Below are 23,668 nucleotides of genomic sequence, written 5' to 3'. Positions count from 1 at the left end.
AGGCAGACAATCTAGAAAATTCAGGCACTCGTGTCCACTAAGCAGTTGGATATATGGACCTGAAGCAGGGGTTGGCAAACTTTTCTGTCAAGGGACAGACAGTATAAATCTTAGGCTTTCCTGGTCATATATAGTCCCTCCTGCAACCACTCAGTTTGGCCAGTGTAGCATCAAACCAGCCATAGATAATATGCAAACAAATGGACATGGCTGCATTCCAACAGTTTTTTAAAAGTAAAAACAGGCAGTAGGCTATTTATTGACCCCTGATCTAAATGCATAAGTAAGATAAAAGATGTGAAAGGGGCTGCTGAAGGAAGGGGAACGAATAAAATCCCTTGGAAGGAGAAGTCAAAGCAAAGGAAAAAACTGCTGAAAAGAGAGTGTGAGAAATCATCATTATTTAAAGCGTGAACCCATACAACCATTGGTGAAAGGCAAGAAAGAAGAAGAGGTGGGTCAAAGCAGAGTCCACAGACATGGGAGAGGAGGGGAGGAGAGGAGGAAGTAGTCCACAGACAAGAAAATGCCTGAGAAAATGATCCTGGACTTGGCAGCTAGGAGAGCAGCTTGTGGCTGCTAGGAGAGCAGCTTCAGCAGAACGCCTGATACAGTAAAGTGGCAAGTCAGTGGTGGGGGGAAGTGATGGCAGAGGGAGAGCCTGGAAAGTGAGGTCAGGAAGAGGGATGGGTGGGAGGTCCAGGGGAGGGAGGGTTGAGTCTGGTTAGAGAGAACAATGGGCACATTGATGGATGGAAGACAAGGAGCCAGTGGAAAGGAGTTTAAAGATATGGGAAGGTTCATAATAGCCAAAGGAGTCTCAGTGTCCATCGATGGATGAATGGATAAACAATATATAATAGATCCACACAGTGGACTGTTAATCAGCCTTAAAAAGTAAGGAAATCGTGACACGGAGATGAATCTTGAAGACATTCTAAGTGAAATAAGCCAGTCACAAAAAAGACAAATACTGTATGTTTGCACTTATATGAGGCACCTAGTGTAGGTGAATTCATACAGATAGAATGTAGGATGGTGCTGGCCAGGGACTGGGGGGAGGGATTCATGGGGAATTTCTGTTTAATGGATAAAGAGTTTCAGCTTTGCAAGATGAAAAGAGTCCCGGAGATGGATGCTGCTGATGGCAGTATAATAATGTATATATTTAATGCCATTGAACTGTACCATTTTTAGGTCAAATACACAATTCTGAATCTATTTTGAGCCCTCTGGGTTCTAGCATGGGACACCTTTGTCATTCCAATAGCGTCCACTATTTCTCCGACTATCTACCTGGCAACCTGCCATTTTCCTTTGAGTTTCTGTTAACCTTAATGCACAGGCATTGTTTGTGGAAAATGTGCAAAAAAGCTTTCCTCAGAGATGACTATACAATATGATTACTGCATATTTCAATTTCTGGATGGTACGACAGATTTTCTAATACCGTTTAGTTTACTATGTAAACAAAGTGGTATAAATCTTTTAAAAAGTGTTTAAAAAGGTAAATATTATGTACATTTCATCATAACTTGAAAGAAAAGGGACATTAGTGAGAAACAAGTGAAAGCTGAATGAATCTGTGGTTAACAGTCTATTACCAAGATTTAAATAAAGTACATGAATACACATGAAAAAAACTTTTACAAAAAGTACACGCACTAATATAACACCACAATCTTCTTCTCTTAGCTTTTAACTGTATTGTTATCATCTGCCTCCTCTTTCAGCTTCAGTGAAACAATTCTAACTGTATCAACTATAAATCTACCGTGTATAAAGCAATTTTAAGCAACCATATGTATATACATATAAACATATGTAACCTCATGTGTTAATAAATACCTTGACCTCCCGAAGGTTCATGCATTCTTCCCAGGAATAAAACTTTCTTTTCATTCTAAAAGAGAAGAGAAAAACAAACAGCATGCTTACTCCCAGTAACAGGCTACGCTTTATCTTTAAAAAAAAAAAAAAAGTTTTCATTCTGGACCTAATGAACAGTGCTTAAAGTGGGTTCCAATTTCTACCAAATATTATACTATCCAAAACAGCACTCTACTTAGAAACCTGGCAGTGCAATCAATTTTGCAGCACAAAAATTCCCCAGGAGAGTTAGCACAGGGTACTGCAAAGAGGTCCGGACTGATGTCTTGCTCTGTCACTAATTAGCTGACCATGGGAAAATTCCATGGGCTTATTTTATCTAGACCAGAGCTGTCCAATCGAACTTTCTGTATTGGTGGGAATGTTCTGTGCTGTCCAGTATGGGAGCCATTAGATGCACGTGACTACTGAGCAGTTGGAATGAGGCTAGTGCAGCACAGAAACTGAATTCTTAATTTAAATTTTAAATTTAAATGACACATGATTACTTGCTGCCATGTTGGACTGCACAAGGACAGGCCTCTGGTACAGGGGTTGGCAAACTATGACCCATGGGCCAGCTCCCCCCGACCATCTGATTTGATACAGCCCACAAGACAAGAAGGGCACTTATCTTTTGTTTTATTTTATTGTAAAAATATTTATTTTTTTGGGTCTTAGTTGCTGCACATGGGACCTTCACTCCTCACTGTGGCATGTGGGACCTAGTTCCCTGACCAGGGATTGAACTTGCATTGGGAGCATGGAGTCTTAGCCACTGACCCACCAGGGAAGTCCCTCACCGATGTTTCTAAATGGTTGCAGAAAACAAAAGAAAAATAGTAAATCATGACATGTGAAAGTGATCTGAAATTCAAGCTTCAGTTTCCACAAATGAAGTTTTGCTGGAACACAATCACACCCGTTTGTTTCTATATGATCTGTGGCTGCCTTCCCACTACAACAGCAGAGCTAGGTTGTGATGGAGACCGTATGGCCTACAAAGCCCAAAATATTTACTGCTTGGCCCTTTGCAGGAAAAGTGTGCCAACCCCTGGCCCAGAGCCTGAGGAGAGAGACAGAGCCTGGTGAGCTGGCCAGAAAGCTAAGGGTTCCCGCTTTCACAGCACTTCAACCACATCCTCTCATTTGAATCTTATGGCAGCCCCATGAGACAGATGGGATGGGAGGAAACTAAGAAACAGAGAAGTTATGCCATTTCCCCAAGGTCTCATCGCTGGCTACTGAGAGACCAACTCTCATCTCTCCTTCTCACTCTGACAAGTCTGTCCCCAATGTCACATTGCTCCTCAGTTGAGTGACCAGTCCCTTTATTCATGCCCTAGGTATTTTTTTAGCCCCTGCTATGTGGCAGAGGCCCAGGCACTAAAGAGACATTCCTCATGGCACCGACCTTGGAACAGAAAGGCAGGTGATCAACCATCTTCTGTGTTGAGTGCTATGGAGGAGACGGTCAGGGCATCGTGAAACTGGGCCCCAAAGCGACCTAACCTTGTCTAAGGTATCATGGAACAGTTGTCCAGGGAAGTGGTACTAAACCAAGACCTGAAGGACCAGGGGAATTTGGCCCAGTTGGAGGCGTGGGGTAGGGAGTTGCATAGGAAGGCACAGGGCAGAAAGCCATCTGGTGAGTTCAAGAAGCCAAAGGCCAGAGTGGCTGGGATGAAGTAGACACATGGTTAGTGGGAGGAAATACACCAAAGAAAACAGGAAGGGGCCGATCTGTAAAACTGGGGGCTTGGTCTTACATCTGATAGGAAGAGATTAAAAGCTCCTAGTTTGGGTTCTTTGAAAGCACAGTCTGAGGTAAGGACTTGGATGCAGGGAGTTTACTGGGAAGTTAATTCCAGGAAACCAGGGCAGGGAGCAGGGAATCTAAGAACAGACAGCTGAGCTAAGAACCACAAGTATGAAGGATAAAACTCACTTTTTAATAGCAATCAGTTCCCCAGACTCGATGCTTCTTCCCAGCAGGACGGAACCGTAGGTTCCATCCCCGAGTTGCTTGATGGTTGTGTATCTATTCATGGTGTGCCCGCTCAGGCCGCACACTCATCTCAGGGCCGAGGCGGTTCAGTCCTGCAGCCGCAGCCGACCTCCCCAGAGTGTAACCAGATTTTTCTATGGCAGCACCAGCACAAGGTATCCAATAGAACGCGACTATCTTCCAAATACATATTTTCAAAGATGAGTCTTCTGCCTGTAGAGAACGATAAGAGACAAGGATAAATGTTAATGGACGTTTCTGAGTCTATCTAAATCAGGAGCCGGCTGTAACCCCCCAGCTCACCATCCGTGATTTGTAAATAAAGTTTTATTGGCACACAGTCCTGCCCACTCACTTGCATATTATTGGCAGCCCTTTTCATGCTACACAGCCAAGTAGATGTGACATGGACTGTATGGTCCACAAAGCCTAAGGGACGTATTACTGTGCCCTTTACAAAAAAATGTTTGTCCACTTCTGGTCTAAATAATGCTCTTTTCTAATTTTGTATAAAACGAGAGAGAGAATTCTTGTAAAGTGATTTCACCACTGACTCAGAAATTAATCAGCTGCAATTCGATACCTTTCTGCTGACTAAACCACTGTAGGCAAACACTACATGATAACTATGGCCGATGGAAATTGCTGAGCTACAAAAATCCATGCTAAATATGCTGTGTTCTGTGTAATTTAGCTAGACTTAACAATGTAAACACACCAAAGCCAAGAAATGTTTAAATTAAGGTTCTCCTGATATAGAACTTACATGTGCTCCATGAACTGTTTGTGGCTAAGCAAAGACAGTATTTTAATATTTTTATTACTAGACATTCGGAAGCTAAACAAAGAACTAATTTTTTTAAGGCCTGCATGTAGGGTGTGTCTCTTTTAAAGTCATTCACTTGTGTTTTTTTAAAAAGATAAGTCATTGATTTTTTTCATTTATAAAACTAAGTGTCATTCAGTCTGCCTATAATGAAGAAAATGTAGTACATAACTTAAGTGATTGCAATGCCTTTAGGCAAACATTAATAAAATGTAAATCCTTTAAATAAGAACACTAAAGGCATTAAAAATACATCTGTCAAACTAATAATCTGAAAAGTTAAAAGATCAGAAAAGAATGGTTAGAAATACGTGATATTCTGCAACTAAATCCAGTCAATGCAACTTCTCCTTCCAAAAGAATTCCAGTCAATAAATGTAGAAGGAAAGAAGGAATTAAGAAATTCACTATTAAGCAAACTTCACAATTTGTTACAGACAAGATTCATGGATGGATGCAAATATTGGTCAATGAATGTTTGGGGAGAAACAGGGAACATAAAGTCAGGTGAAATAAGTCCGAGAAAGATAAATACTGTATGATATCACTTAAGGTGAATCAGGGAAAAGGTGTCTATGTATTCCTTGTACTGTTCTGGCAACTCTGTAGTATGTTTGAATTATTATAGACTAAAAGTTGAAAAAAATTCTCAAAATGGTAGAGGAAGGAAATCTTTAAAAAGATAGTATGTATCTTAAGCATTTTTTCAGCCTAAAATATTTTAATGCGGATTTACTTAATAAAACCTAATATGAACTTGTTCATAAGACAGAACACATCACACATTACGGCTTCTCCACTTCACGATTAGTGCACTGTGGACTATTTTGGATTCAAGCTGTGTCTCAACATAGAAACAGCATTTGGGCCACAACATAAGCAATTTGGGGCTCTGTGTTTTTCCTTCTTTTTTATATTTATCTCCATCTGTTTTTTATATGGGGTTTCCCATATAAAGAATCTGCCTGTCAATGCAGGAGATGCATGAGACTCTAGTTCAATCCCTGGGTTGGGTGAACTAACCAGATCCCCTGGTGAAGGGAATGGCAACCCACTCCAGTATTCTTGCTTGGAGAATCCCATCAAGACAGAGAAGACTGGCATTCTACAGTCCATGGGGTCACAAAGAGTCAGATACAACTTAGAGACTAGACAACATTTTTGATATGACAATATGGTTTTTGCATGATTCATAATTTCATTTTCCAAGTTAAAATTCCCAAACCATTGTTGTATGTCATCTTCCTTAAAAAAAAAAAAAATCACTGGAACTTTGATCTGTCAAAAATCAGCTAATAAATTACATGCTTTATTTTTTTTTAAAGTAGGCTTTGACCTAGAGACAGTGGGAAGTCATTTTTTTTAACAAGAAAATAACATGATCAGATCTGCATTTAGTAATCTAGTTAGTTAGAATATTCTTCTTAATGTCCAACTTAAACCTGACTATTCCAATTTCTTCATGCTGCATTTTTTGTGGACATAAAAAAACTATCTCATGAAAATGTGTATGATCATCAAATTAGTAATCAGATGTATATCTCTCAGCCTCCTCTTGCTGTAATTACACAACCTTTCCTCATAGGACCCATTTTTCCACTCCTTTAATTATCTTTGGCATTCATCTCTGAATCCTCACACATTTTTCCATCTCCTTGATGAACTATGGTAACCAAAATTTAATAACGATCTACATTCCAGTAGCATGTGGGCTTTCCCTTTTTTTTGGGGGGGGGGTGGGAGGCCAATGGGCATTATACTATAATAATAATAATTCATATCTATTATTAATCATAGAAGCCTTTCTTTGATAGTTACTTCCTCATCTACTAAAATTATATAATTGGGAAAATGTCTTCCTAGATTACCATTGAGAAAGCTCTCTGGAAAAAATTAAGAGCTTTATCAAAATCATGATAGAGTGGGTCATTCATTCAGTATACAGTCACCCTATGGTTCCTCCTTGCTACCATCAGTCACATTATCATAGAACAAAACTCAATTACTCTGGCAAGATTTGACCCTCAACACACCATAGCAGTTGCTTTTTAATTTTATTTCGAGTAATCACATACTGTTGTAAAATGGATCGGACTAGTCTCTTCAGGCACTGAAGTCAGGTTGAAATGTCTAATTGTATTCATACCGAGATGCCAAGCACTATGCAAGGCTTCTGGGGTACATTATGGATAAGGGAAAGGTCCTTCCTTTAAATGACTTACAGCGGTCACATACGTGGAAGTTGCAGGAAACACTACGAGCCCACAGTAGAGAGAGCAGCCAATTCTTGGGAGGAGGGAGAGATCTGACAACCCTTCAGAGCAAAAGCAGTATTGAGGTTTGAACAATGAGTGAAGTTTTATTATACAGAAAAGGGAGAGAAAGGACTTACAGATGGAAAAAAAACTGCCAAAGGTTGGTGGGTATAAGAGCTTGCTATGCTCACAAGAGGGCAAATGCCTAGTCGTTCCTACCCTGTGTAAACTGTGGAATCACTTGGGAAATTTTTAACAGATGTTGATGCCCAAGTCCCATTTCTAAGAGAAGGTCAACGGTAGGGGCTGAGTTCTGGTAGTTTCGAAAGCCCTCCAGGGGATTCCAATGTGCAGCCCAACTGTGAAGTACAAGGCTAGGGCATAAAAGCCATGGAGGGCAGTAAGGAAATGCAGGCCACTTTGAGTGGGGTCTAGTTGTGAAAAGGTATATTTGTCATGCAGGAATTTGGTCTTTACCCTGCGACATGGGAACTCTCTGGGGTTTTTAAGCAGGGAAATCACATGAGGAAGATCCCCCCTGACTATTCAAACTGATGTTAGAATAAAGAGACTTGAGGCAGACAGCCAAGTTTGAGAGTACTGCAATAGTTAGGTGAACTATGTGGAAGGTCTGAACAAAGGTACTAGACAGGATGCAAGTTAGAGTAGGAGACACTATGGGATCTGTTTTCCATGGTGTTGAATTTGAAGTGTGTACAAAACCTCTCATTGGAGATGCTCTAAGGCTGTTCTATTTTTTTCCTCCAAAGATAGTGCATTATTGGAGTTCTTATTAGGAGGACAGCATTCAGACAAGGCTAATATATTGCAAAACTCTGGGGTATCATAGAACACTACATGAATGGTGTCCACTAGAGTTTTGCAACATGGCAGCTGTGCATCCAGAATAAGGGACGTGGGACAGTCTCAACATGCACCTGAATTACTGTTCAACTCTGGATGACAAACTTCAAGAAAGATATTAAAGAACATACTAAGGGTCTAAATGAAAGCATAAGAAGAGTAGCTGAAAAAACAACAGAATACAGGAAGAAAAGGAGACTTAGGAAGCCATGTTGATTATTTCAAGTATACAGAGGGGTACTGGAGAGAAGGATTAGTTACATTATATATGAATCCAGAGGACAGAACCATGACAGCTATCTGAGTTGTCTATGCTCTAGTAAATTATTTCCTAGCCTAAAAAAAAAAAAAGAAGTGGCTTTATGCAAATTAACATTAGACAAAAAGTATCACTCGACCACAGTCAATTCTGAACATAACCTAGCAAGAAGTGGTTAATGACATTTGAGATCAGTATTGTTCGGTTGTTCATCATTTTTGTGGTGGCCTGAATGTAATGACTCATGTTATGCTCTGAAAGGAAATGACAAAAACTCACTGCTGCTCTGGGAAAGCAACAGGGTGATGGACAACATGCTAGGAGAAAGAAGGACCGTATGAGATGCCAATGCCCAAAAGCCATGCTCCTCTTGCTGCTTAATTTATAGAGCTCTGATTTATTCAGGATTCAGTATAATCAGAGATGGCAGCCACCTACTACAGCCTCAAGGTATGAACTAGGATCAGTCGAAGCCAAGCCAAGCAATTCTACTTCCTACTGAATACTGTTTAGGAGTGGGACGATGGGAAGGGAAAAGTGAGCCGGCGAGGGAAGATAACGTCTTCTGAGGGGGAGTCTACTCCCTGATAGACACAGTTGGGGCTTCCCTGGTGGCTCAGTGGTAAAGAATCTGCTTGCAATGCAGGAGACCCGGGTTTGATCCCTGGGTCAGGAAGATCCCCTGGAGGAGGGCATGGCAACCCACTCCAGTCTTCTTGCCTGGAGAATCCCCATGGACAGAGGAGCCTGGCGGGCTGCAGTCCATGGGGTTGCACAGAGTTGGACACGACTGAAGTGATTAAGCAGCAGCAGCAGCAGAGGCAGTTGGCCAAGAGGTTGCCCTGTGTTTCTGCCTTGAACATGGTTGTATAAAGCTGTGATGTTTAGAGCTGAGACAGTCTTCTGGTGATGATGAGATGCCAGCTCTCAAGATGAGAATCCCAACTGCTGAGGATGGACGCAAAGAAAGAAGCTGAGTCCTGGATGACATCACTGGGCTGCTGCACGATCCCTGAAAATATCTGCTGTAGATTTCTTGTCCTATGACCTACTCAAAAGTCTTGGTGCTAAAGCCAACATCGGGTATTCCATCAAGGACAAATGAAAGCATTCCTGTGGAACACGTACAGTGAGCAGGGCACGCAGCTGGGCTAAGTTCCTGGCGGGGTGGAGACGACCACAGTGCTACAGCTGCACGAGGAAGAAGTCACCGTGTGGACCACTGGCCAGGAATCTCAAGGAAGGCTCAGGGCCGCTGATTTCTAAATAATGGCTAATTTCTCTTGTCAAGGACATGTCAGTTACTGATCCATGCATCACTGACAAAAACCAAGTTTTAAAAATTTTCCTTACCAATGACGTTAGTTTCCCACAGCGGCTGTTCTCAAATTAACATAAATTTGGTGACTTAAAACAACAGAAATGTATTCTCTCACGTTTCTGGAGGCCAAAGGCTGCAACCAGGATCACTGGACTGAGGTCAAGGTATTAGCACTTTCTCTAGAGGCTCAAGGAGGAATTCATTCATTGTCTCTTCCGGTGACTGATGGCTTCTGGTGCTCCTCAGCACATGGCCACATCAGCCAATCCCTGCTTCTGTGGCCACACTGCCTTCACTCTGTGTCAAATCTCTTTGCTTCTCTCTTATGAAGACTAGTGTTTGCATTTAGGGCTCACTCGGGTAGGGCTTCTTCGGTGGCCCAGTGGTAACGAATCTGCCTGCCAGTGCAGGAGACACAGGAGAGGCAGGTTCGATCCCTGGATCAGGAAGGTCCCCTGGAGGAGGGCTTGGCAACCCACTCCACTGTATTTTTGCCTGGAGAATCCCATAGTCAGAGAAGCCTGGAGGGCTACAGCCCATAGGGTTGCAAAGAGTCGGACATGACTGAAGCAACTAAGCACACACAGTCACCCACTCAGATAACTGAGGTTTATCTCCCCATCTCAAATAATTTAATCACATCTTCAAATAAGCCAAAAAGGTGGGAATAATAATTCTAGAACTTACTATGTACACAGTAGTATGATAAGTGCTTTGTATATATTAATCTATTCAGTCCTCACAATGGTGCCAAGTAGGTACTATTATTATTACCCTATTTTACAGATAAGGAACCGGAGACACAGCTACTTGTTCAAGGTTATGCAACTAATCAGCGATGGCATTGAGACAGGAACCCAGGCCCACTGCACCAAACTCAAGGGAGCGATTGCAAAAGATCCAAAGGTCATGAAATCTTTTGAGGATCTGAAAACGAGAGGAATTAAAAGGAGTACTTTGTAGCTCAAAGTTCAAATACGGAAACCACTGATGTGGCCATGCTCCAGTTGGCCTCATTCTACAATCAAGCTTCGGCGGACCCAGCGGGGACCTTGCCTGCACCCACTGCCTACAGCGGAGGCGACTGATTGTGGACAAAGAGGGACCAAGTCCCAGTTTGCACTCGGCTCAGACCCCCTGTGCCTCAGAGCATCTCTCGGTCCTCGGGTTAATTTCTGTGAGGTTAGGAAGAGAGACTTGATGAAGTGAGGTTGTTTCCTGCTCTAATGCTCTGTGGTTCTGTGACTCTCTGGGTCAGGAATCAAGCTAGCACTTGGCTAGGGGGAAAAAAAAAGGATCGACATTTCCACCTTTCCAATCACACGCACAAAAGCTAGCGAAGGGCAGATGATTCCCCAGAGGGACCCCATGTGCTGTACATCATCTCCCGCCCAGAGCGGGACAAGAGTCCCACTGCCTCAGCCAGACCCCAAAGCTCCGAATCTACTCTTTCTCTCCCTCTGAGTCCTGAGACTCCTGTCATATGCTACAACATGAATGAACTTTGAGATGTTCATGCTTAGTAGCTCAGTTGTGTCTGACTCTTTGCGACCCCATGGATGGTAGCCTGCCAGGCTCCTCTGTCCATGGGATTCTCCAGGCAAAAATACTGCAGCGGGTTGCCATTTCCTTCTCCAGAGGATCTTCCCAACCCAGGGATCAAACCCACGTCTACTGCGTCTTCTGCATTGCAGGTGAACTGTTTACATCACCTCCTCAGGGCCTCCTGTCCTAACCCACACAGACACAACCAACAGCTCTCTCCACGAGAGGTCACAGCGCCCTGTCCCCCACCTCCTCAAGGTCAGTGACACACAGCCCCACCCCAGACACTCACCATACTCCCTTCATCTCTGTTCTCACACCTCCTGGTTTGCTTTCACCAGCAGGTTCTCATGGTTTGAATGGTCAGAATATGAATTTCAGTTGTTGCTAGGTATGTCTTATACCACCCTTGGTAAGTACCTCAAAACACAGTGCTTCTATTTCTTCATGTGCAAAGTCATGGCAACCAGAGGGTCTGCCCTGAGCAGAAATGTTCTGAAGTTCTGAGACAGGAGAATAGTAAATACTGCAGAAAGATTAAAGCAGGCAGGCTGCCTGAGACCTCCCACCACAGTGCTGGAATTACTGGGTCACAGAGAATCACAGCAAAGCCCCCGCAGGGTAGTCAGATCAGGCCTGTGGCCTCTGGGCTAGGCTGTACCCAAGAGTGATAGAGCTATATTTCAATTTCAAAGGGTTCCAGTCAAACTTTGAAATGAATGCTATGGATCTGGGGGCTAGGTGACTTTGGGGAAACCTCCCTGCAGTCTGTCCCAATTGCCCCTCACTCCCGGTTCCGTCCTCAGAGCACTCCCATCTGCTCACGGCCAGCAGTGCATGCCGGGTGCCCTGCTCATCCCCAGCCTGGGAACCTGTCTGGACACAGGGTGGTCCACTCTTTATTTTTGAAAACTTGAGAGCCACTGAGTAAATGACACAATTACTTTTTTAAAGATCAGATCAGATCAGTGGCTCAGTCGTGTCTGACTCTTTGCGACCCCATGAATCACAGCATCCCAGGCCGCCCTGTCCATCACAAACTCTGGGAGTTCACTGAGACTCACGTCCATCGAGTCAGTGATGCCATCCAGCCATCTCATCCTCTGTCGTCCCCTTCTCCTCTTGCCCCCAATCCCTCCCAGCATCAGAGTCTTTTCCAATGAGTCAACTCTTCACATGAGGTGGCCAAAGTACTGGAGTTTCAGCTTTAGCATCAGTCCTTCCAAAGAACACCCAGGACTGATCTCCTTCAGAATGGACTGGTTGGATCTCCTTGCAGTCCAAGGGACTCTCAAGAGTCTTCTGCAACACCACAGTTCAAAAGCATCAATTCTTTGGCGCTCAGCCTTCTTCACAGTCCAACTCTCACATCCATACATGACCACTGGAAAAACCACAGCCTTGACTAGACAAACCTTTGTTGGCAAAGTAATGTCTCTGCTTTTGAATATGCTATCTAGGTTGGTCATAACTTTCCTTCCAAGGAGTAAGCGTCTTTTAATTTCATGGCTGCAGTCACCATCTGCAGTGATTTTGGAGCCCAGAAAAATAAAGTCTGACACTGTTTCCCCATCTATTTCCCATGAAGTGGTAGGACCGGATGCCATGATCTTCGTTTTCTGAATGTTGAGCTTTAAGCCAACTTTTTCACTCTCCACTTTCACTTTCATCAAGAGGCTTTTTAGTTCCTCTTCACTTTCTGCCATAAGGGTGGTGTCATCTGCATATCTGAGGTTATTGATATTTCTCCCGGCAATCTTGATTCCAGCTTGTGTTTCTTCCAGTCCAGCGTTTCTCATGATGTACTCTGCATATAAGTTAAATAAACAGGGTGACAATATACAGCCTTGACGAACTCCTTTTCCTATTTGGAACCAGTCTGTTGTTCCATGTCCAGTTCTAACTGTTGCTTCCTGACCTGCATACAAATTTCTCAAGAGGCAGATCAGGTGGTCTGGTATTCCCATAATTGTATGCACAAGTGGGCATCTTTGGAAATTGCAGTTTACCAGCCCCTCTTCCCCCATTCAGACTTGTATGGCACGCTTGTCTCTCTGAGCCTTGATTGTTTTCCACTGAAAAGATGCCACTGCTTTCACCTGTCCTCATAGGAAAACTGGATCATGTGCAAAATAACTCAAGGGCCCTTCTCCTGGTATCTCTGAGTTCCGTTTTACCTCAAGTGGCATGAAATCTAGGTTCACAGGTGTCCTAACTTTACAAGAGTAAAGTTAATACTGTTATACTTCTTTTAAAAGGGTACTAAAAGTAGTACATCTATTTCTTTCTTTTTTTTCTTTTTTCTGGGACCTAATTCTGCTCCCCATATATATTTCAAGCAAAAATGTCCTTTGAGTATTTGGCCTCTTGGACTAGTGCTTTTTTCTGCACTGGGGGCAGCAGCTACAAGGCCAAAAGAGCCTTCTTTATTGTAGGTCTTGCTGTGCCATTCCTGTGCCAAGGAGCATATTAGAGATGCTTTTGGCTACTGTCTTGGGCCTCCCTGGTGGCTCAGTGGTAAAGAATCCACCTACAGTGCAGGAGATGTGGGTTCGATATCTAGGTTGGGAAGATCCCCTGGAGAAGGAAATGGGAACCTACTCCAGTATCCTTGCCTGGAAAATCCCATGGACAGAGAAGCTTTGTGAGCTCCAGTCCATGAGGTCACAAAAGTCAGACATGACTGAGCGACCAATCATGCACGCACTGCCTTTAACTGGAAGGATGGAAGAAGAAAACTGTTACCTGGATTGCCCTCTGCTATTCCACAGAGGCTGTTTCATACCCTGACCTCCCTCTCCTCCTTCAACCTGAGCTCCTGAGAGAAGAACTCACACACCAGGTCTTGGGTCCCAGGAGAAAGTTCTAGAACCTTCTATCACTTCTCCTGCAAAGGGCCAGATGCCTTGATACCAAAGGAAAGTCTTCCCCTGCTTGTAGATTATTTCTAGACTAGGACCCATAGAAGCTCCAATACTTTGGCCACCTGATGCAAAGAGCCAACTCATTGGAAAAGACCCTGATGCTGGGAAAGATTGAAGGCAAAAGGAGAAGAGGGCAGCAGAGGATGGGATGGTTGGATGGCATCACCTACCCAATGGACATGAATCTAAGCAAACTCTGGAAGACAGTGAAAGAAAAAGGAGCCTGGTGTGATGCAGTCCATAGGGTTGCAAAGAGTCAGACATGACTTAGCAACTGAACAACAGGAATCTTCATTCTATGTAGGTTGAGGGCTGTGAAGAACCAAAGAGAAAGGAAATATTGAAGACCCAGAGGAAGAATAACTTGCCCCTGACTAATGGGAAATTGCATATGAGCCCGGGTGAGAGTCTCCCAGCTTCATGGAGGCGGTGGTCGTGGTCTGGGCCTCAGCTGCTCACCTGTTGACCACCCTCTGTTCTAAGGGTGGGCAAGAGAGGTTGAGGTGAAGATGAGGGAGGGAGTCATAACATGTCTCATATTCAAGCACTACTCAAATATCAGCGCACATTTAAAACACAGCAGAGCTCATGCAACATTAAGATGCTTCACAATCATGCATAATAACAAAACAAATCAATGACACATTAAGGAAGAAAATGCTTAACATAAAAATAAAACAGAGCAGTGGTCAGCAAATGTTTTCTGTGAAGGGCCAGCAAACTCGTTGGGCTGTGAGGGTGACATGTCTCTGTCACAACTACTCAAGTCCTCTGCTGTAGCACAAAAGCCATCACAGATGACACGCAAACCAATGGGCATGGCTACATCCAGTACAAGTCTGTTTTCAAAAACAGGCGGCAGGCAGGACAGGCAGGGCATGGTGTGTGGACCCTTTAAACACAGGGAAACCCTGCAAGGAGGCAGAAGCACTTGAGCCTTTTTTGCATAACCCACATTTACCCCTGAGTCACAGGGTTACATATACAGACTGTGTGTATCTTGGGAATACAAGCTCCCTAAGGGCAGAGGTTTTGTTCCTTTCACAACTGTATTCCTAGCACCCTGATAGATACCTGGCATCCAGTTGGCCTGAATAGGTGCCCATAATAAAGATGTGTTGAATGAATTAATGAATGAATGAGTAACTTATGGGTTTGTAAAGGGTCATTTTGACTGTTGTCAATTTGGGGGCGCTAGTGGCTTCCCTGGTGGCTCAGACAGTAAAGAATCTGCCTGCAGTGTGGGAGACCTGGTTTGATCCCTGGGTTGGGAAGATCCCCTGGAGGAGGGCATGGCAACCCACTCCAGTATTTTTGCTTGAAAAATCCCCATGGACAGAGGAACCTGGAGGGGTACAATCCATGGTGTCGCAAAGAGTTGGACACAATGAGTGACCAAGCACAGGTCACAGTGGTAAAGAACCCTCCAGCCCCTGCAGGAGACGTAAGAGATGAGGGTTCAATCCCTGGGTCAGGGAGATTCCCCTGGAGGAGGAAATGGCAACCCACTCCAGTATTCTTGCCTGGAGAGTCCTGTGGACAGAGGAGCCTGGTGGACTACAATCCATAAGAGTCTCAAAGAGTTGGCTGTCGAAGAGTTGGACACGACTGAAGCGACTTAACACAATTTTCCTATACCATCAACCCCACTTCTGCCGCCATCCCTCATATATAATTTGCAAAACTGAACAGCTCTATAGAGACCAGGGCATAAAGATTATGAATCCTTCTCAAAAGTTTAACAACAATTTAGGAAAACATGTGCTTTTTAACAGCCAAGGTAATATGTTGGTATATATGGCTTACTTTTTCCTCACTCACTTTTGTGAGTTAAATCAATCATTAATAAATTCACTTTCAAAGCAAAGGGTGTCCAGGAGAACACTTGGACACTGTTTCCATATGTGATTAAAGATGCCCACTTCCCCTTTTGTAAAAAGTATAGGAAGGCTGCTGCTGCTGCTAAGTCATGTCAGTCGTGTCCAACTCGGTGAGACCCCATGGACTGTAGCCTACCAGGCTCATCCGTCCATGGGATTTCCCAGGGAAGAGGACTGGAGTGGGTTGCCATTGCCTTCTCCGATAGGAAGGCTGCTGCTGCTACTACTGCTAAGTCACTTCAGTCGTGTCCGACTCTGTGCGACCCCACAGATGGCAGCCCACCAGGCTCCCACATCCCTGGGATTCTCCAGGCAAGAACACTGGAGTGGGTTACATTTCCTTCTCCAATGCATGAAAGTGAAAATTGAAAGTGAAGTCGCTCAGTTGTGTCCGACCCTCAGCAATCCCATGGACTGCAGCCTTCCCGGCTCCTCCATCCATGGGATTTTCCAGGCAAGAGTACCGGAGTGGGTTGCCATTGCCTTCTCTGGATAGGAAGGCTACTAACCCTGAAATGACATACAAAAAAAGTAACAGCTCTCCAAAGATGTGCTTTTTTCAAACTCTGAGTTGGCTTCACAAGTCAGCGCTCCCAGGGTCTGAAGCCAGCGGCACATGTGAGTTCAAACCCAGGCACCCTTTCTATGAAAGTGTCAACTCTAAAAGCACAGCGAGCCAGGTACTTAATGTGCAAGGATGCTTGTTTCCTTGGAAGGAATCAAGAAAGGAAGCTCTCTGCTTGGACTGAGTATTTCCTCTGGATTTTAGTAAGCAGCAGAATTTTCTTAGCATCAGACAGCACCTCACGAAGAGCAGAGACAGTGAGTGTGAATTTTACATCAGCCTTGGTTACCATCTTGAGAGGACCTTCTGCTGCTGCTTCTACTTCTTGGCTACCGGTAAAGGTGTTTCTGATTTCTACCTGCCATAACACTTAGCACTTCAATGTAATTTGCCCCTGAAATTGATTTGCTTCAGTAAATTGTTTTCACTAGGTAATTTTCTCAAACACTCTGTACACATAAAGATGTTAAAAGTGTTTCAAGGTAAGCACAGTCAGTCTAGGACCCAGTTACACTGTAGATATGTGTGTAAGTCACCTGGCACACATCTCTGTACATTTTCCCAGGCACCCACAGAAACCACAAGCACTGAGGTCCACAGATAGGAGGTTTCTGATGCTCTAGTTACAGGCCTTTCTCAGAAGGCCATGGTCATCCAAGAGAGCTGATGAAACAATTTATGATTAAGTAAGACACTATCCACAGGCTGACAGATCAACATGCACAGAAAGGTCACTGTGCCCAGAATTCTGCCCAGAAACCACCAGGCAACTCGTCCTTCCATAAATACACACACTCACACATACCCCCACGATCAGAAAGACAGAAGTGCTATGTACAATTCCAACTCAGCAAGATCCTGCAAAATGAAATGGAGGAGCTTGCTGCAAAGAAGCAGTGAAAAAGAAGAAAAAAATTTAAAGGCGTCCTTGTTCCTGGCAAGGTTCACATGGAAAAACAGCAGCAGATCCCAGAAGCAGAGCTGTAGCCAGGAATAACCCAAGCTCTAGCCGTTTTAAGTAAGGGCAGGATAACACTTACTAAGGATTCTACATGGTTGCCATCATCTAGGCCTCCAAGCCGAGCCATGACTTGACTCCAAGTCAGTTGACAAACATCTACCAAATATCTGCAATGTGTTCAGGGCTCTTCTAGTCACTCTGGAGGGATGAGTAGATTTTTTGTCAGGTGTGTTCCAGGCACTGTTCAGGTACCTAGACCATCTCCATACTGCAGCCAGATGGGGAGGTATCTCCCCTATCTTACATACGACGACCAGCTTCCCAGGTAGCTCAGTGATAAAGAATCTGCCTGCCAGGGCAGGAGACGCAGGAGACCCGGGTTTGATCCCTGTGTCCAGAAGATCCCGTGGAGGAAGAAATGGCAACCTGCTCCTGTATTCTTGCCAGGAAAATCCCAGGGACAGGAGAGCCTGGAGGGCTACAGCCCATGAAGTCACAGAGTCCAACACAACTTAGCGATTGAGCATGAACATGCAACCTAATGCTTGAAGAATCCATAAGGCCACATGAGTACAGAGGATGAGCCCCAATCTCAATTCTGCTTGAGTTCAAAGCCCACAACCCCACATTACCATGCAGAAAAATACCACTCCAACCCTAAAGAGACTTCCCTGGTGGCTCAGACGGTAAAGCATCTGCCTACAACGTGGGAGACCCGGGTTCGATTCCTAGGTGGGGAAGATTCTCTGGAGAAAGAAGTGGCAACCCACTCCAATATTCTTGCCTGGAAAATCCCATGGACGGAGGAGCCTGGTAGGCTACAGTCCATGAGGTTGCAACGAGTTGGACATGACTGAGTGACTAAACTAAAACTAACCCTAAAGAGGCTTAAAATAACCTAAATCAATTAGAGATCAATACAGTTAAAATAACGAGGGCCTAACAAACAAATATCTGGAAACTTGCTAGAGAAATGAACAGAGAAGATGTTATAAAAGAAGTGAGGACTTAGGTTCTTTCCCCGAAGAAGGGTAAGATTTTCACAGGAGAGAGGGGAGAAGTGTGGGGGTTTCTAGGTCAGTGATCTGAGCAGGGACCATCCTGGCCCCCTTTAGTAGAACAGGCCAGCAAGAAGACTACATCCACAGAGTGCAAAGATGTATGCTGACCTGAAAATTAGACTTAGATGGGAGGGGTGAGGCCTGGTAATGAAAGGCTTCAAAAAATCAGGCAAATTATTTTAGACTTGGGATAGTTGAGAAGGGAGAGAACCTGAAGGTTGCAAGGCAAGGAGAGACATGAGGAAGTGATAGTTTTAAGAGACTAGATGGACAAGAAGCTGAAGAGACCAGAAAGGGGGTGGTGTGTCTCATTCATTCATTCATTCATTTATCCATCCACCCACCTATCCATCCACTCACTCAGCAAACATTTAATGAGGACTTACTAAGAGCCAGGCTTCCCTTGTGGCTCCGCTGGTAAAGAACCCGCCTGTAATGTGGGAGACCTGGGTTCAATCCCTGGGTTGGGGAGATCCTGTGGAGAAGGGAAAGGCTACCCACTCCAGTATTCTGGCCTGGAAAATTCCATGGACTGTATAGTCCATGGGGTTGCAGAGAGTCGACTGAGCGACTCTCACTTTTACTTTACTGAGCCAGCTTGGGAGGCTGCCCCTAACTGTGGGGTAGAAGGGTGAGGCTCTGGATTAGAATATGCAGGAAGGGTTCTACGTAAACCACAGGTCAAAGGTCTTGATGACTCACTGATAGAAAGGATGAAGGAAAGGAAGGAAAAGATGGCTAAAGATAAGTCCAAAGGTTCAAGACTGACAGGATTTCCACCATTACTAGGAACCTCAAAAAACAACGAGAAGAAAACAATGAAAATAGAAAAAAGAGCTTTGATGATGTGAAACAGTCAACAAATAAAACCCCCAAAGGCTGGGGGTTTTTTTAGCTTCTTTACACACAGTCTATAGGTAAGAAGTCTCAGTGAGAAAAAGCATTTCTCTGTGACTGAATGTTGAGTTCCCTTAGCTAGGACAGACCTCTGCCCACTCAGAAAGGCTCCATCAACCCTCCAACACATCCTTCCATCATCTAAAATTAAACTGGTCTCACTTAGAAATGTGGCTGCCCATTCCTGCCCTGCCACTAGTTTTAACTTTGGAGAAGGGGACAAGGCAAAATGGACAGGCAGGGTCACTGTAGAGGGCTGGACCTTAGGGAACAAGCAGTGGTATATTATTTTAAATAAAGAATCCCAACATATTCTTATTTCTACACCCACAATTACTTGTTCTTAAACAGACAGGAAGGCCAAATTCTTTACCAAATTGCAGTGCTTTGTTCGGAAACTATTTCAAATGTGCATATTTATGAATACATTAACTTCTAGAACAGCTAACATATGGTTGAGGCACAAATTCTTCTTAATAATTTATATGTTAACTACACAAATTTAAAACTCGGTTTAATTTTATATTCGGCAATAGTACAATTCACTTTGGAGGCACATCCTGAAAACCCACTCACTGGAAAATGTGAGAAATGAAAACTAGCTATCAAACAGTACAAAAAGTGCTCCAGGCTAAAATAAAGAACACAAGTGCCAATACCTTAGAGAAATCTAGCCCTGGATGCAAAATTCAGGGTGATATTTTCTCTCTATAATTCAGCTTCAGCAAGAGCAGTTCTTTATTTAGTTATAAGTGGAAACGAATACTCTTTTCCGAAAAATAAGGCATTCAGCCACTTTTATATTTAAAAGTAAAAGCCCTCAATGCCACTGTCAAACTTTAAAAGGTGCATTACAAAAGAAACGGCGGTTCTGAAAAATCCTTCAACATCTCTCTCATAACATCTACTCAGATTAGTAAGAAAATCAGAGCAGAAAGAAACCCAGTGAAAAATGGTTGCACAGAAATGTGTGAAGATTTGCTCAGACCCCTTGCGGGACAGCCAAAGGCCTAGTCGGGTAAATTCCAAAAGCCAAGTCCCTCCACCTTCTACTACAGGGGCTTCAAATCCGGCCGGGATCTTTCCCCTCCTTTAACGCTAAAAGGTAAACAGCCAGCAAAATCTTCCCGACTCGGAGGAAATGGGAGTTTTTCTGCCAAGGAGAGACCCACAGGACCGCCGAGAGAAACTACAACCCGAGAGCCTCCTTCTCGCCCTCCATTCCCTCGTGGGGCCACCGCAGGGGGTGGGGGGGGACCCTCGCGGCTCGGGTCCATCACCCCCAGTGACAGGTCACCCGGCGGAAGCCCCTCATCCCCGACCCCACTTACCGGCGCCGCGGCACAGGCGAGGGCCCGCCCCTGCGGGGAGCGCGGTTCCTCGGAGGGCGGGCACGGGGCCGGCCAGGGAGCTGAAGCCGGGGCAGGGCGACCCCCGCTAGGACGGGCCGAGGGGTCCGCGCAGAGACGCCCGGGGGCGCCGGCGAGGGGCGCGGGCCGCCCGGCGCATGGTGAGCAGCGGGGATCCGGCCGCTCTCCAGCCTCCGGCAGGAAAACAAACAAAAGGCTGAGAGGCTTGTGGTGGGGACGACCGGTCGCTTTCCCTGGGAAAAGTTACCCTGCAGCTCCCCTCGCTGGCCCCGCGCGTCCCTGCACCGCGGCCGGACCGCCTGGGGCGCCGAGCCCCGCGCTCGGCTCTCCACCCCGGGCCGCGGTAGCCCAGGGGCCCTGTGTCCCGCCTACCGCCAAGGAGCTCTCCAGCTCCACACGGCCGTCTAGGGCATCAGGATGGAGAGATGCAGGCCGAGGATGCACGTTCTGAGAACATCCCATTACAGATGATCATGGTGGACACGCTTTCCTGGCTTTAAAAAACATATCTGTAATGCCACCGAAACGTGGTTAAAGATGGCAAATTGCATCATACTTAACCATAATAAAAAATATTTAAAATAAAAACCAGACTGCGTGTTAGCATCCATTGGAACTTCAAGAGTTTTTATGTTGTGAGCAACTTTAGTTTGGAAAACTGGATTGTTACTCAGGTGGAGAACACTCTAGGTAACGCTCTACAGATCGGTCTCAGGGTGTAACTAGTTATTTGAAATGTAACACTGCTTAAACGCCATCACTTGTGTCCTTAGTTATATTGCAAAGGTAAATCATCCCTATGAGGCCTGGCTCTGAACCACTTTGAAAAAAGAAATTGCATCGAGGTCCTCGATTTAAATTCACATAATTGCCCCAAGCCAAGGGTTCTCACACTTTAGCTGGAGGCATCAGAATCACCCCCAAGAGCTTGTGAAAACAGATTGCTGGGGCCTCTCCCCAGAATTCTGGTGCTAATACTACTGGTCAGGAGAAACACATTGCCCTAAACAACACAATTTAAATTAATAAAGCAGTAATCCTTTCTCTGAGTTTAGATCTCCCAGCTCATACCAGTTTTCTCTCACTGTCTTTGTTTTTAAATTCTAAGAACTGAAAAAATTATTTCCAAAAAGAATCTATGCAAAAGGCCCGAATCCCTCTTTTCCCTTGCTTCTGTTGAAGAAACAAGATACAAGACTGCCAAGCTTCCTTAGACTTCCTGTCCCAAATGGGAAAGGGTCATCTGTCCGCTTGGCAATTGTATAACATTTATCTACATTCATGTTTACCTACATAACACCCAAACCATATGGCAAATGAGAATTGAAAGTCATTATCAATGAAAAGATATGGAGACAGGAAGCAGCCTAACAAATCATATAATCACCCCTATGAAAAGTGATTTTTGAAGTATTTAAAATGATCAGTTTTAGTCAAACTCAGTTGATCAAGCAATTGGCAAATGGACTGTCCTGATCTACCTTTAACAAGGGTCCACTGGGCTAGTAAGTGGCTTAGGTCAGTAGTCCTAGCCTAGGGAAAATTATAACCATGTGAGTATTACATAATATGATGAAATAATACAACCCTGTAAAAAGGTCCAGTGGATAGAGTGGATACTTATCTAAAATTTTAGATAACATAACAGCATTTTAATAAAGTAGATGCTCAATTTATTGTTACAAATACTAATTATTATTTTATTAAACTTTGTTGTTCATTTACTAGAATAATAGAAATAATGTCATGAGCATTCAACCAGTTTAATGAAATAGACTAGTTCTGAAAATATTTCAATACCCTATTCCTCATTTGCAAAACCGATCTTTTGTATTCATGAATCACATATAGCATTTCCTTCTACTTTTAGACTACATCTAGTCTTTCTCCCGTTTTAATTTCAAAATATGATTTAGAAGAGGCCATTGGGAGGAAAATCATCATTAAAAGACCCAAGCTCTACAGTCTCCTTTAAAAACTACAAACTGGTAAATTTTTAGTCTCCCTTAAGTAAGAATGTACTTTTTACAGGTAGCTGACTTAGGCAAATGAAAATATAGCCATGAGAACGATGGATCCTAATATTAAAAGATAGTACTTGGGGCTTCCATAATATAGCTCACCGTTCTGCACCCCTCCCTTTCTTTTGCCTTTGTTTTTCTACAGAAAAATGTACTGCATTACTAAGATCTAAATAAACAGAATAAAATAAGGGATAAGAGATTTAAACTCTTGTGAATTCGTGGAATCACGGGTAGGGTCTTGAAAACCTGGTGACTATTAGTAACCCACACCTAGAAATCTCCATAAATGTTTGCTGAAAGAAGGTAAGAAGCTCCAAGGCTAGGTTTACACATAGCATGCCAAAGTCAGTATTTAAAACAATGTCCAGTGTTGGAAAGTAATATACCGCCAGATAAACCGGAATGCCTTCTGCGGAAGTGAAATCAGATGTTTGGGCTTTAAGAGGCGGGGCCAGAACAGCGTGTGAGTACCGGCGCTCTACGTGGAACGGCTGACTACAAATCCCAGTGTGCCACGGGAGCCGTCGCCGCAGTCTATCGAGGCCGTAGAGCCCCAGCGTCCTCCTCGCGTTGCATGATGGGGTTTGCAGTGCGACTTGCGTTGCAGGGGGTCGGGGGCTAAGTTTTCTCTCCTGCTTTTTCCTGAGCGCCTCTTTTTCTCAACCTCCAGAACCGTGTTTTTGAGAAGCTTAGTAATTATGACAGCCTTACGATAGTGGAATTCCACTGTTTCCTTGCAGTCCTGGATTGGGATTCTAGCCACTGTCGACGAGAACCGTGTAGCGACCATCCCGAGCACCCAATTCGATACCTTAGGACCGCTTGCCCGAGGGTCTTAACTCGAAGTTTGAGCACCCCACTCCAGTACTCTTGCCTGGAAAATCCCATGGATGGAGGAGCCTGATGAGTTACAGTCCATGGGGTCGCTAAGAGTCGGACACGACTGAGCGACTTCACTTTCACGCATTGGAGAAGAAAATGGCAACCCACTCCAGTGTTCTTGCCTTGAGAATCCCAGGGACTGGGGAGCCTGGTGGGC

The 23,668-nt window shown here is 44.4% G+C and overlaps 2 protein-coding genes across 7 annotated transcripts in view; both read right to left on the bottom strand.

The window, feature by feature from the left end:
• Positions 1–3,954, bottom strand: part of CILK1 (ciliogenesis associated kinase 1) — a 30,160-nt gene extending 26,206 nt beyond the window's left edge. For all 4 annotated transcript variants that reach the window (XR_008711494.1, XR_008711495.1, XM_055571204.1 and 1 more), the window contains exons 1-2: positions 3,818–3,954; positions 1,849–1,903 (exon numbers count right to left, since the gene is read on the bottom strand). Coding sequence is in view for 2 of the 4 variants with exons in the window: in XM_055571204.1 (XP_055427179.1) it covers positions 1,849–1,903; positions 3,818–3,918 (156 nt within the window). In the remaining 2 variants the exon portion in view is untranslated. The remainder of the gene's footprint in view (positions 1–1,848; positions 1,904–3,817) is intronic.
• Positions 3,948–23,221, bottom strand: LOC129645799 (uncharacterized). Of its 3 annotated transcripts, none has more exons than XM_055571209.1 (2): positions 20,567–23,221; positions 3,948–4,090 (listed from the first exon to the last, which is right to left on the bottom strand). In XM_055571209.1, the coding sequence occupies exon 2, from the start codon at positions 4,065–4,067 to the stop codon at positions 3,948–3,950; it is 120 nt and encodes a 39-aa protein (XP_055427184.1). In that variant the 5' UTR covers positions 4,068–4,090; positions 20,567–23,221. The 3 variants fall into 3 exon arrangements, with proteins under 3 accessions (XP_055427184.1, XP_055427185.1, XP_055427186.1); XM_055571210.1 differs by having other exon boundaries at positions 22,900–23,221; XM_055571211.1 differs by having other exon boundaries at positions 23,016–23,221.
• Positions 23,222–23,668: the final 447 nt, after the last annotated feature.

The sequence above is a fragment of the Bubalus kerabau genome, chromosome 3 (genome assembly GCF_029407905.1).
Source record: "Bubalus kerabau isolate K-KA32 ecotype Philippines breed swamp buffalo chromosome 3, PCC_UOA_SB_1v2, whole genome shotgun sequence".
Lineage (NCBI taxonomy): Eukaryota > Metazoa > Chordata > Mammalia > Artiodactyla > Bovidae > Bubalus > Bubalus kerabau.
The sequence above is the reverse complement of the archived record's forward strand: the minus strand, read 5'-3'. Positions and strand labels throughout refer to the sequence as shown.

What these genes read in the sequence shown, in the direction of transcription:
- LOC129645799 (XM_055571209.1), bottom strand. Translation starts at nt 4,067, where the DNA reads ATGTATTTGGAAGATAGTCGCGTTCTATTGGATACCTTGTGCTGGTGC.